The 12214-nt window shown below is 43.2% G+C and overlaps 1 protein-coding gene and 1 long non-coding RNA gene across 4 annotated transcripts in view; one reads left to right on the top strand and one right to left on the bottom strand.

Annotated features, from left to right (window-relative positions):
* Positions 1-3167: 3167 nt before the first annotated feature.
* Positions 3168-3634, bottom strand: lncRNA:CR45630 (long non-coding RNA:CR45630). The gene has a single exon (NR_125184.1). It is a non-coding gene; the product is annotated as a long non-coding RNA:CR45630 (long non-coding RNA).
* Positions 3635-6584: 2950 nt separating this feature from the next.
* Positions 6585-12214, top strand: part of ss (spineless) — a 29257-nt gene continuing 23627 nt past the window's right edge. The window contains exons 1-2 of one of the 3 annotated variants that reach the window (NM_001170158.3): positions 6585-6857; positions 7953-8435. In NM_001170158.3, coding sequence (NP_001163629.2) covers positions 8380-8435 — 56 coding nt within the window. In that variant the 5' untranslated portion in view covers positions 6585-6857; positions 7953-8379. Of the gene's footprint in view, positions 6880-7930; positions 8436-12214 lie in introns of all 3 variants that reach the window. The other 2 variants (NM_001260211.2, NM_057400.4) reach the window with 2 other exon arrangements.

Below are 12214 nucleotides of genomic sequence, written 5' to 3'. Positions count from 1 at the left end.
CAATCTAAAATGAGATTATTCCAAATTTTATTTAAATTAACCATTGATGATTAAAATACTTGTATAGAGGAACCCTTTTAAGCTATAATCAATAACAATTTCGAATCAACTCTTGTTGATATAATCAGCTTATTAAGGAGTGAATCATTCAGAAGAGCACACCATACAGATCGCAGCTTTATGAAATGCCTATCTGATCGGTAGCTGCCCCCGATCGCACTACGCACCTGCAGTCGAGCCAAAAACAGGGGCTACATACGAATGCGTTGGAAGGAGGGGAGAAGCAATAGCGATACCAATATCAATACCATTACCCATACCAAACCAATATCAATGGCCATATCAATGTCAACAGGTTTCTGCCCGGCCAGCGCCTCTTTCTTTCGAGGATCTCGGCGATGTGAAGCGATGCGTTGTGGAGCGTTCCCGATACGATCTCGAGTTTCGCGCGACGCAGCCGCCGGCGGAGCTTGACTCACACTCCCAATTTTTTTCGGAATCCGATGGGATGGTATTGGATGGGATCGAATCAAATCGAATGGGATACGATGCGGGGATCCTTTGGCGACTTAATCATTGTTATTTAGAGCCATTAGCCACAACGCTTTGGCTGCTGGTGTTTTCCATCAGCGGCAATTTTGATGACAATTCGGGGTCCTTCTAAAACAGATTACAGAACTGGGGTTATCATTAAGAGCAGTTTATTGAATACGTATTTTCCTTTTTGTTAGCCCTGATTAATGGTTGCCGCTCAGGCGCGACAGGTGGCCGAGGGCCAAGAGATTGGGGCCACGAACAGGAAGCAGAATACTTAGGCCCAATAAACGTCGCCCCAGAACGCATCGAATAAATTCTCAATTATCGCCCACGCCTGCTCTCGACTCGTTTTCCGGACCCAGGCAATTTGTATTGGCCCCCATCTGGAGAATAAATAAAATCGTGTACCTTTACTCCACGGCTATTTAGACATCACAGCTCACACTGCACAGAAAGAAATGCCATGCGAGTGGAGGGATTTTGGGGCAAGTCCTGTCGAGATACTTCTCTCAGTGCAACGATTGAATCGTTTAGAACCTTAAATACTTCCATAATATAGAGCTACAATATCATTCTGCGGCCCTGCGGCTGCTGCCATTGATCAGGATGCAGCAGGGCAGGGCGGAGGATAAATATGTTGGCTAAAGCAACAGCCACACAATCCAGAGCCAGGAAAATGCGGAAACGTGCCAGGCGATTCACATCGCACTCGGTGGACCCTCCGAACTGCGGTTCCTCAGTGTTTGCCTCGAATTGAATAGGGGATTTCGCGGGATACCCTGCAGATTTCAGTTAAAAGAGTATATACCTACTTTTACTCTTTGTTGAGTTGTGTTACGACTTAGATTTAAGTCTTTTTAAGTCTTTTTTCTTGTTCTATGTTAAGTATTCTGTTTTTGATCCCAAGAGTTTAGTTTATAATTGCTGTAAAGATATAATATCTTTATTATTTATTATTGATTTGTAAACCTGGTTACTCCAAAGTCGATCCTTATTCCCAAGGCTCTCACTCGCCTGCACATTTTTGAGCAACAAATCCATCAAGGAGCAGGCAGCGCCATCTAGTGTTTGGATTAGCCTTGGGGCGGTCCGGGGTATTAGAATCGAGCTGCAGTCCCCCTCGTTCCGCGCCCTCCTCGCACTCCGTCTCCGCTCGAGTCGCAGTCTCCAATGGTTCATAAATCATCGCGATAACAAATTACCGCTGCTGGATGCTGGAAAAGGGTTGGCGCGGAGGGCAGATCGGGGAAGCGTTCGAAAAGCAGCATGGAAGTTACAAAAGATCAATCTTATTTGCGCCCCGAAAATAGCCAAAGTTGTGGCCGTTTGGCTGTGCTTGGCTCAAAAGAGGCGCTTCGCATTGGAATGGAGCTCTCGAGTTTCGAGTTTCAAGTTTGGAGTTCGGAGTCCGGTCGATTAATTTGGCCTGTTCAATGCCTGCGAACATCTCTCTTTCTTTTCGCTGCATTATTATTATTATTGTTATTGCACTGGCCCCTCCCCTCCATCCACCACTCGCTTACTTGGCCTGCTCCTCCAGCTAAACAAACTTACAATTTAGATTGAATTTATTTGAGCGCATTGCCTAGACGAGGAGCAGCCAGCCGGGCCAACTCGGCCAGCCCATTGAGATCTTCATTTGCTGATCTTTCTGGGAACATCTCGGCGGCGTTGACCCCAAAGGCAGCTCCGCTCTAGCTCCAGCTCCAACTCCAGCTAAAGCACAAACTGCGAGTATAGTCCGCGACTGGGACTCGACTTGCGTATCTGGCACTGACCAGCTAGCAGGCGATGCCTTTCGCTTTGCGCTGTGCGTTCTTGCTTTTTGAACTCTATTAAACTCAACGGATTTATTAATTTTGCTGCCGATTAACTGTTTCAGATACCGCTTGACCAAACCATGCCGTACCATACCATTGCCATCCATTGCATCCGATGCGGAATTGAACCGAACTGGCTCTTCAGCCGGGATCCGTCTCGTATCCGTTAGCCGGATCGCTTCATAAATCACATTTTGTTTGGTCTCTTGTGGCAGTCGAATAGGAAATCGCACCGGTACAATCGTAAAAGTCTTAAAACGCCGACAAAGATTGACATTCGCATAATTAGACAGTCGGGGGATAGGACCTGGCGATACGATGGGTCAGGAATGGGGCACAGCTTTGGCATTAGCTCTAATGACAGTGTCAAATACGCGACACGAATGTGCCCTCATAGCCACCACACAAAAAGCTTACATTATCAACTACAGCTATATGTATGGTATATACATATATGTACATTTTGGTATCTATACAAGCAATCGTCCATTCAGAGAGCTACTGAATTGAAATACTCTACGAAAGCGTTAAATGTCAACTCAAATAAGAAGCGGTAATTATAAAGAGAACCTAATAATTAGGCACTATAATAATTGAAATAATCGCAATAAGAAATATTATAAACAAGCTTAAAATGTTTTAAATGTATTACAATGAATAACCTATGCTCCGAAATCCTTCGAAAATGAAAAACTTTGTGAATAATTTCAAATTTACTTTTTACTAGTTCAACGTTAAATAATAAAAATAGCTTAAGTCAAATTATACAATTATAAAATTAAGTTTTAGCCCAACACTTGTTGGTTTTTTATGAGGTCAGCTTTGATTGATTTTCCCACATTAATTTTTTTTAACTTAATCGGAAATCCTTTTCTTCTTCCTTGCATATAGGATGTCATTCCTTCTTGTCAAGCTTACTGATTTCAGCCACCAACAGTTTTCCACAAAAGGTTGTTTAGGGAAACTCAATCTGAAATATGTCAGCAATGCAAGGGCACCGAAGGGGCGGTGCAGTGGGTGGTGGCAGGGAGTCGTTTGGGTTGGCCGCCCTTCCCAAAGCGGTGCCGGTGGTGGTGGTGGTGTTGGTGATGGTGATGTTGGTGGTGGTGCTGTCGTGGTGGTGGCGGAGTTGTCCACTTATCTCGCGCAATTGATCGCGGGTTGTTATAGCCGCTGCTACTGCTGGCGGCCATTGTTTGCATTTTTCAGCTTTTTTTGTTGTTGTTTCGTGTAGTGAGTTCTGTGTTCTGTCTAAAATGACATTTTTGTTTCTGCCCGTTTGTTTGTCATGTTGATAGTGTGTACGAGTTTTTTTCAGCTCACATAAAGGCAGCCATTTTTGGGCCGCCACAAACGGCAATTATAATTGCGGCTACTTATCGGGCGCAAGGTGGGCGGGGGTATAAGGGTTGGAGAAACGGTTGGTCAGTTGCATTTTTCGAAAAAGGTAAACATTGTTCTATATCCCGTTGAAGCTGATTGTTTTGGCGGTACAAGCTCAGATATAACGAATTGGTAAATACCGTGCTTTAATCCTCATCTCATAAGAATCTTAAAAATGATAAAGATATTTTCTTCGATAGCTTTATTTCAGATATCAAGAGACTTTTGATGATCTTTTCGTTTGTAAGGGATATTTTTTACTTTTAGAAAGTTATGAATATAGTTGTGGGAATACTTATACTTTTGAAATTGCTAAGACATAATGAACAGGGGGAAACCTCTTCAATTTCATTCTCCCTTCTCTCCGTGGTCTGATACTCCCTGCGTTACTCTAATCAAAAGGTATGCCCAGATTGCACTTTGTTTACATTTATACTTTATGGCTTTACCTTGTTTTAAGCTCACCGCTGTTGTTTATGTACACAGAATAATTATATTTAATTGGCGCCGCCAATGGATCGGAGTAAACATTATGGGGAAATGCATAATGGTCTTCCCTTCTTTCTGTGGAATTTTGTATATGACCCTTTGGCTGGTTAGCAGCGGAGCTGCACAAAAAAAAAACATTTGTATCTTTTCTGTTCGGTTCTTTTTTTTTTATCGTTTTGCGGCTTTTGTGTCCCGCTAATGTTGTCGGTCTGATATATCGGGGAGGGTTATCCCCTACTTAATTGGCAAATTATATAGATCCATATAGAGTGCTTGTCTAGATGTGATCAGCAGTGACATTGATGTGACCAGGCAGCTGCTGAGCAAAGGCAGCGAGCAAAAACAAGTTAATAAGAAACTTGTTACGAAATTAGGCAAAACGAGGGGTAGATTGCGAAGTGTGGGTCCAGAGTAGAAAGTCGCATTAAGGATGCCGGCGAAAAACATTCATAAGTCCTCATCGGGGAAACGACGTCATCGCGAAATTGTCGGACGAGCAAGCAGTCAGCAAAGAAACCCCAGAATAAATATTTATCATATACAGTGGGATTGTGTATATTTTGTATGTATTTTTTTAGTTAATAATGAGAAAATAATTATTAAGCACATTTAAAAAATCCATTCAGTTCTTATATATATTTTGCTATTTTTTACAGTATTAGGTGTAAGGTCATAATATTGGCCCTCAATTTTAAAGATCAATTGATGACTGTACTTTAAAGCGATAATGCAAGAAGAGGAAAGGCAGTGCAAAATAAGAATATTTAGAGGGAGGTGGAATAAGCACCTGCACTGTGCACTTCTCTTACGAAGTGGAAGCGTAAATTGATAAGCTGCAAGCTGGAAAAAGTTGCAACGCACCAAAACTGGTTGCAAGCCCTTCCACTTTGCTACACTTCACTCCACTCCACTCGACTCAGCTCACTTATTAGTGCCACCGATTGACATGCGCTGCCTTCTGTTTTGCTCATTCTTCGGAGTGGATCCTCTTCTGATTCTCCCGATTCTTCTGATCCTGCTGTCTTCGGAGCTGCTGTTGTCCTTAGTTTACGCAGCGAGATTTGAGTGAGACACCAGACTGCTGGAGATTCTAGCTGAGGAAATATTGTTTTCTTCAGCCTTCTGACTTGGCATTGAATAGTTGCACGCAATACAAATACAGTGCCAACAATTTCGTACATGGCTGACGTCACAATAAAAGAAAAATGCTTTTTCGAAATTGAAGGCATTCTACAGTGGTCATTCGATAACAATAATAATGTTTTATTAGAGTGGACGTAAGTAATCAAATTAGGAAACCACACAAATGAACTACAATGGGCTGCATGATTGAAAGGGCTCGAATATTGTGGCTTTCCAGCGCCACCAAGTATGCAACACGTTTTCAAAGGAAAAAGTTCATAACGTAACATTTCGCCAACTTTTAAAAATAAACATAAAATTATTTGGTAAATCACAGTAATCATATTAATTACAAAATGAATAGCTTGTATAGATTGTTATTAAAGTTAATTACAATTACTTATTAAAAACTTCTTTATGAGTGCCAACTGTACCTTTGACGAGTGCATCTCCATCGCCATCTGTGACATGCGGTCAAAGACGGACGCAGCATATGGGCCATGGGATAAAGGGGCCTCGTACACTGTCCAATCGGGTTCTTGGGCACGGACATTTTGCCCGTCTAGGTGTAGGAATATGATTTCTGGTTTTGTGCAGGGCAGCGGTGTGCATTTCGTTCTCCTTGTTCTTTTGCGGTTGTCAGGTGGCACATGTGAATAAATCATTCGCGATAAGCGCGAAGTGAGTGCTCATGTTTATGGCCTTAATGGTTTTGGTCACACCAAATAAAATTTGCATTTCAGTGGCAAAACGAGGTAAAATCCGGCTCAGATAAGTTTGAAATAGGAGAAGAGTATGGCGGATAGATGCCATTGAGCGATAACACTGATAGCTCTTAATTACCGCCTAATTAATTAAGAGATGAGCGATGTGCCCCGAATTTCTATTTCCAGTTGGTAGTGCGCTGGAAAGAGTCGGCGCTACTAGGCTGTCAGTGTAGTATGTGTGTGCGAACACGCCCCCTATAACGAAACTACAGGGTGCGAACGAGATAGCTGCAGCACTTCCAAGACCGACTTGGTTGGTCGCTCCCTTCCAGTCGCACGTATGGCGACGCTGGAACGGTTGGTAGTGGAACATCGTTCGCTCTGTCTCACTCCCACGCGACCGCGTCGCTTGGCGATCGCTCGTTGCCAGGACGACTGGAAGTGGCCCCAAACACGCCGCCCGCGTGTTCCATGGCCAGTGTGTTCCGCCAGGACTGGTTTTTCCATTCGTTTCGTGGCGCCGCTCAGTTCTTGTTGGAATCTCAAAGCGTTTACGTGGCCGCAGCGCAGCAGAGTCACGTTTGAAAGAGTGCGAGTGAGAGATAGCGACTTAGAGCACCGCGCCGAGTGCGAGTGAGAGAGCGCGCTCCATCGCCTTTGTGCCTCGTTTCAAATGCCCGTTTGTCCGTTTTTTTGGCACTGTTGTTCATTCATTCACTCGCTTCTGGCGCTCGCGTGCAGTTGCAGTCGCTGCTCCCTCCTAACGGTTGTTTCGCCGTCGCCAGAATCCCGCTAAAAGGTGCGTGCGTGTTTGTGTGTGCGTGAGTGTCCCCCGAATAAGGCAATACAACAACAATAGAGGCGAAAACAGAAACAAAAGCGAAACGCAGCACGCGATACCCTGTAACTGGAGGTTCTGTAAAGGCTTCGAGGAGTCACGTGTGCGAATTGCAGACCGCCGGCGGTCATTCACTTCTATCTATTTTACTATTCCAACACACCCACGCGCGCGTGTGTGTGTGCGTGCCTGAAAAATGTCACTTTGACAACTCGCCTCTGGTTGCTCTGCCGGCGGATCTGCCTACGTCGACGTCGATCGTGCCGCAAAATGAAAATGATTTGCGTGCCGTTCTTGCGTTAGCGCTTTTGGTTCCGTGCCGATTTTGATTTCCTCTGTTGCATGCGTCGTCATCGCAAACATCGCCCATTGATAAACCAGAGCCCACGAGCAACAACACTACCAACACAAACGGCAAAAGTGCAAGTGAAAAAGCAAAAGTGTTGCCACGAAAGAACCAAAACAATAACCTGCAAATCGCAGCCACTCGAATCAAAACAAAACAACACAAACAACAACTCGTTTTTGAAAGCAATTGAAAAAGGATTGAGGGATTTTTACAGTTTTCTGACTAGAATGTGCCATTCAAATTAATCAACACTATTGGTTGACTCTGATGTTTAATAACTTGCTAACATAATCTGTTATACTTTTTTAGTCCTTTGTGAGAAAAAATTGAAACAAATTTAAATATATTCTTTTTATGAATAATATATTTTCAAAATTTACCAAAATATAATTTTCAAAATAAAGTAAAGCCTTAATATCATATTATACTATTCTACAATGCAAGGCAAAATCAAATCGTATTAGACAACGGCTCCATGACATTGCCAACTTAAACTAATTGGATTTATTTTAGATAAACTGAAATCATTCTCCGTCGGGACTAATTACTTAAAAAATCTATTAGGTTGAACCGAAGTTATCGCCTTAGAAAATCATACAACCCACAATCGAATGAAAAAAAAAATCAAAATTCCCAGCCTTTCTCAATTGCTGAATCACAGTTTCGCATTAAATCCCTCATTTAGCTCTAACCAACTGAAACTACAGTGCAATATACACAAAAAAATAAAAAACAAAAACAAAAGGAGCGCGAGAAATGAAAAAGCAAACAAAATGTAAGCGTGATGATAATTAAAAATAAATACAAAGAAGAAAAAAACGAAATTTACGCGTGGCTACAACTCCGAAACCGAAAACCGCAGCAGGATCTCAGCGGATCTGATCGCACTCAGCTCCTGGCTGTGTCTGTGTGCGAGTCCGTGTGTGTGAGAGTGTGTACCCAGAGCAAGCCAAATCAATAAATAAAAACCAATTACAAAAGGAAAAAAAGCGAAATAAGAAAGCCACGACGAGGAAACAACCTGTACGACAGACGAGCAGAAGGCAGCAGAAGACAACAACGAAATATTGATACGAAAAATAATAAGAGTTAAAATCATTCACGACGGCGACCATAACGAACTCCGCCCTAGCAATGAGCCAGCTGGGCACCGTCTACGCCACCAAGCGAAGGCGACGCAACGGCAAGAGGTGAGTCCAAGCCCCAGTCCAATCCCACAAACCAATACCGATCCGAATCCCAAGATACAGATACGGATACGGATACAGATTCAGATATAAATGCACAGCGGGAGGCGGAATGTTTGTGGAGCGGGTTCTTGGGTGCTCTGTTATTACTGAAAGATTTCAATCAATGCGATTGGCTGCACTTACCACTTACCAGCTTGCCACCTTGTGGCGCCACCCGCTGACGATCCATCAATCTCCGTAGCTACTGGTCTTGAATACCCCAGATTCGATTATTAATGATCCGGTGGCCACTTTGTTGACAAATTGCCATCGCCATTGACTTTTGACTTGGCCCTCGGATGAAATGAAGGGCGGTGAATTCCCCCTTTGCCGCCCGATAGCCTCAAATTGATTTGCATTATGCATGTCGGGGCAGGTTACCGTGAAATTACAGTAGCCAAACAGTTGATGGAGATGATGATGAACGGTCATGCTGATGATGATGACGATGACGGCGGCCCCTCCGGCTGTTCGCTGGGGGAGATCGGAATCTGCCTGTCCCAAGGTGCACATAATTTCTGATAATTTTGTGTACTTAGCTGCTGCAACCGCACAAAGCATAATGTTTTCAATATAAATATATGAGAACTCACGCATTATCATGAGCAGCACTGCTAAATATGCAGAAGGCGAGGAGCGGCAACTGCAGCCCGGCCACGCCCCCTCGCCAAGTGCAGACCACCGATCGCTAATGTTGCGACCCCCATAATCAAGAGCCACTGATCAGCTTCAGCGCCTCAGTCTTGAAAGGGTGCAGAACGGGGCAGCTCAGGTCTGCGTAGATTATCTTCGGAAAAGCGAAGAACCAGGATCTATTTAGGATAAGCACGCAGTTGATAGATTGGTTATCCAACTCATCTAATATGGCGTGTAATGTTCGTCTACTTAGTTGTAGTCGGATTAGTAAACCAGTTATTAACAGTATAGCTCCATTTCAAAGATACTCTACGGGGAATATTTACTATTAACCGCTTAGCTTTAGTATTAAAATTTTACATTAGATGTTTTAAAAGATTTCGATATAGACCTTATAGATAATAATAACTTTATATGTTATTATGATATTATTTCTATTAAAACTTTACCAACTTAAACTGAAACATTTGTTTGTACAAGGCGTTGTGCACTTCAGAGTAAGTTCCTTGTGTGCAATTTAATTCCCCTTCTCCTTGAATTTCGTTTTTATTAAAGTTCCCGACTACGCCGTAAAACTTCAACTTAATACGTTTCACCATCGACAGGCAGTCGCGTAATTCGCTGTTCTTGCTAGTCTGATAAAGAACAAAAAACGACAAAAAAAAAAAACAATTACGCTTTACTGCAGTTGGCTGAAGAAAAAAAAACAGCAGGGCCTTCGAAGTGCCACCCCGTGGACCTGGTTGTGGGCCTGGCTCAAAGCTGACACCGACTCTGACTCGCTCGACTGACGCAAAATTGTCACCTTGCCTCTCCCTGCTGCAATGCACACCTGCAATTATTCGAGTGGCAGGTCGAGAGCCTCACTCTTTTAGGGTTTTGCGCCGAGCGTTGCATTTGCCCCTCGATCATAGTTTTTATATTTTAATGCCTTTAATGAACTGATCAAAATGTGCTCGCCTTAGCTTCAAGCGGCTCCGTTTTTTAGTGCAATTTAATTGAGCTCCCAAGTGCTGGGAAGCAGCTGCCCTTTGAATTGGGCTTCTCACCCCTAGGTCCTAGCGAATATTACGCATACGACGCATAGACTTACTGCACATTTGGCCAAGTTCATTGTTTGCGTGCAGCTATTTTATTAGGAACTTATCTATTCAATTGCATTTCAGCACTACAAAGTTTGTGCCAGGTAGGAGGAAGTTCCAAAATAAATATATTTGTATGCCAACTTGGTTGATTTCGGTTCGGGTTTTAATAAAGTAATATTTTTAATTAGTATTTATTACAATGTTTATTCTCTCTATGTTTATACCTGTTTCATTTCAATCGACCTTAATATTTGCTCTGCAATTTATTATCTGGCTGATCTAGGAATTCGCGGTATTTTACTTTCCTTCCGTTCTTGCTACGACTTCAGTGCACAGTTTAATTGGAAGCCATTGCATCCGTTTCTGAGAGTTGTTGGCCATTACTACAAGTATTTAAAGTTCTGAGCTGCCCCTAACCCCTAAAACGGTGCCCCATCCTTCCCCCTAGAATCGCTGTGCCCCTCGCCGTTGGTGGTTCCACTTGTTGGTTGTTATGGATATATCAGTCCTGCTTTTGCTTTATTGATTATCAGCTAGTTGTTTATGCTCTCTATGTGAGCTTATTGTTGTTCTGGTTGCAGCTATGTACAGGGGTTTGCGAGGATATCCTCGTTATTGATTGCTGCAGCTGGTGTATCCTTTGAAATGCTCCTTTGAGCTGCAGTTGTGGTGCGATGGTAATTAGCCAAGTTGCAGTTGCGATTGTTGGTGTTGCAGCGGTTTAAAGTTCAAGCAGTCGCTTTTCATGCAGTTTGATTGAGTTGCAAGACTGGTAGGCTTAAAGTGGGGGTAAAATAAATGTATTTTCGTACTCGAAGCATGTCCAGAAGGGTCCATGATGTTACTATTCCATGCTGAAATTTATTAACATTTATATACATTTATATACGTCCATAAATATGTAATTTAACTTTTCTATTTTCTAATAGGGATCTATTACATCTTCCTCCGTCCGAAGTTAATTATTTTTTTTGTGTAACTGAACTTTCAGCCCAGTCACATTCAGTTTCCCACTCCCCTTGCGGCAAATTAAATTCGTGAAAATTTTGATAAATTACACTTCGTAATATATATGGAATGTTTCGTTCCCACATGCCAGGAGATCGTTGAGTGGAAAACCGCAGTCCACTGCGACATATGTTTTGGCCGCTTCAGTCGGAGCACGGGTTTCAGGGTCCCTATCCGACGACCATATGGCCAGGACCTCTTTCTCGTAGGGCACATTCATTTGGAAGTCGCAGCTCAATTTAATGTTGGTCAAACGGGCTGACCAGCCGGCGGGCGATGAATGGGTGGGTGGGGAAGACACCACATGGCTTACGGTGGTGGGTTGCTCATTAGTTGCGCCTGCGCCCTCCTCACAAAACCCGGTTCACATGGGGTTAAAAAGTATCTCGGCTTGAAAGCCGGCCGACTGGCGGGTTATTCTATTTAGTTAATTACAAAGGAATGGGGGTGTCGGAGATCGGCAGATATACGCGTATGTGGGTTGAATGACATATGCCGGGGGATATCCTTAAAAAATACTTTTAAAGTGTCTTGTCTGAATTTATAATAATAACCATTCACCGATTCATTTAATACAAAAACCTTGCCTTTTTTATGGACGATTTTCTATCGGGGACGCCGTGGCTAAAATGGCTTTAAATGCTTTTGCTACCGTCTTTGGTTAACCGTTTTCCACTGCCAGTTCGCTTCAGTTGCTTGCCGGCGATTATCCGTCTGGCAGTGTGTGTACCCGAGTATCTAAGTATATGGGTATCCAAGTATCAAAGTATCCATATCTATAGTATTTGTAGCTCTCCTACTCGCCGGGTGCCTAGTGTCCGTGTGTTAGTAATTAACACCATTGCGTAATGCAGCGTATCGAAGCCTAAATAGTGCTGCTCCATATGCCAAACTGGGCGGCAGTGGGCCAAAGATTTGGCCAGGAGAAAGGGGTACGCCGATATCAGCCATTAAACGAGTGCCTCGAGTGTCTCTTTCTGTCTTCTGTCTCATTTGGGGCAGCTACTTTGT

Source organism: Drosophila melanogaster, chromosome 3R (assembly GCF_000001215.4).
Source record: "Drosophila melanogaster chromosome 3R".
Classification (NCBI taxonomy): domain Eukaryota; kingdom Metazoa; phylum Arthropoda; class Insecta; order Diptera; family Drosophilidae; genus Drosophila; species Drosophila melanogaster.
Note: the sequence above shows the minus strand (reverse complement) of the source record. Positions and strands in the feature narration are given on the sequence as shown.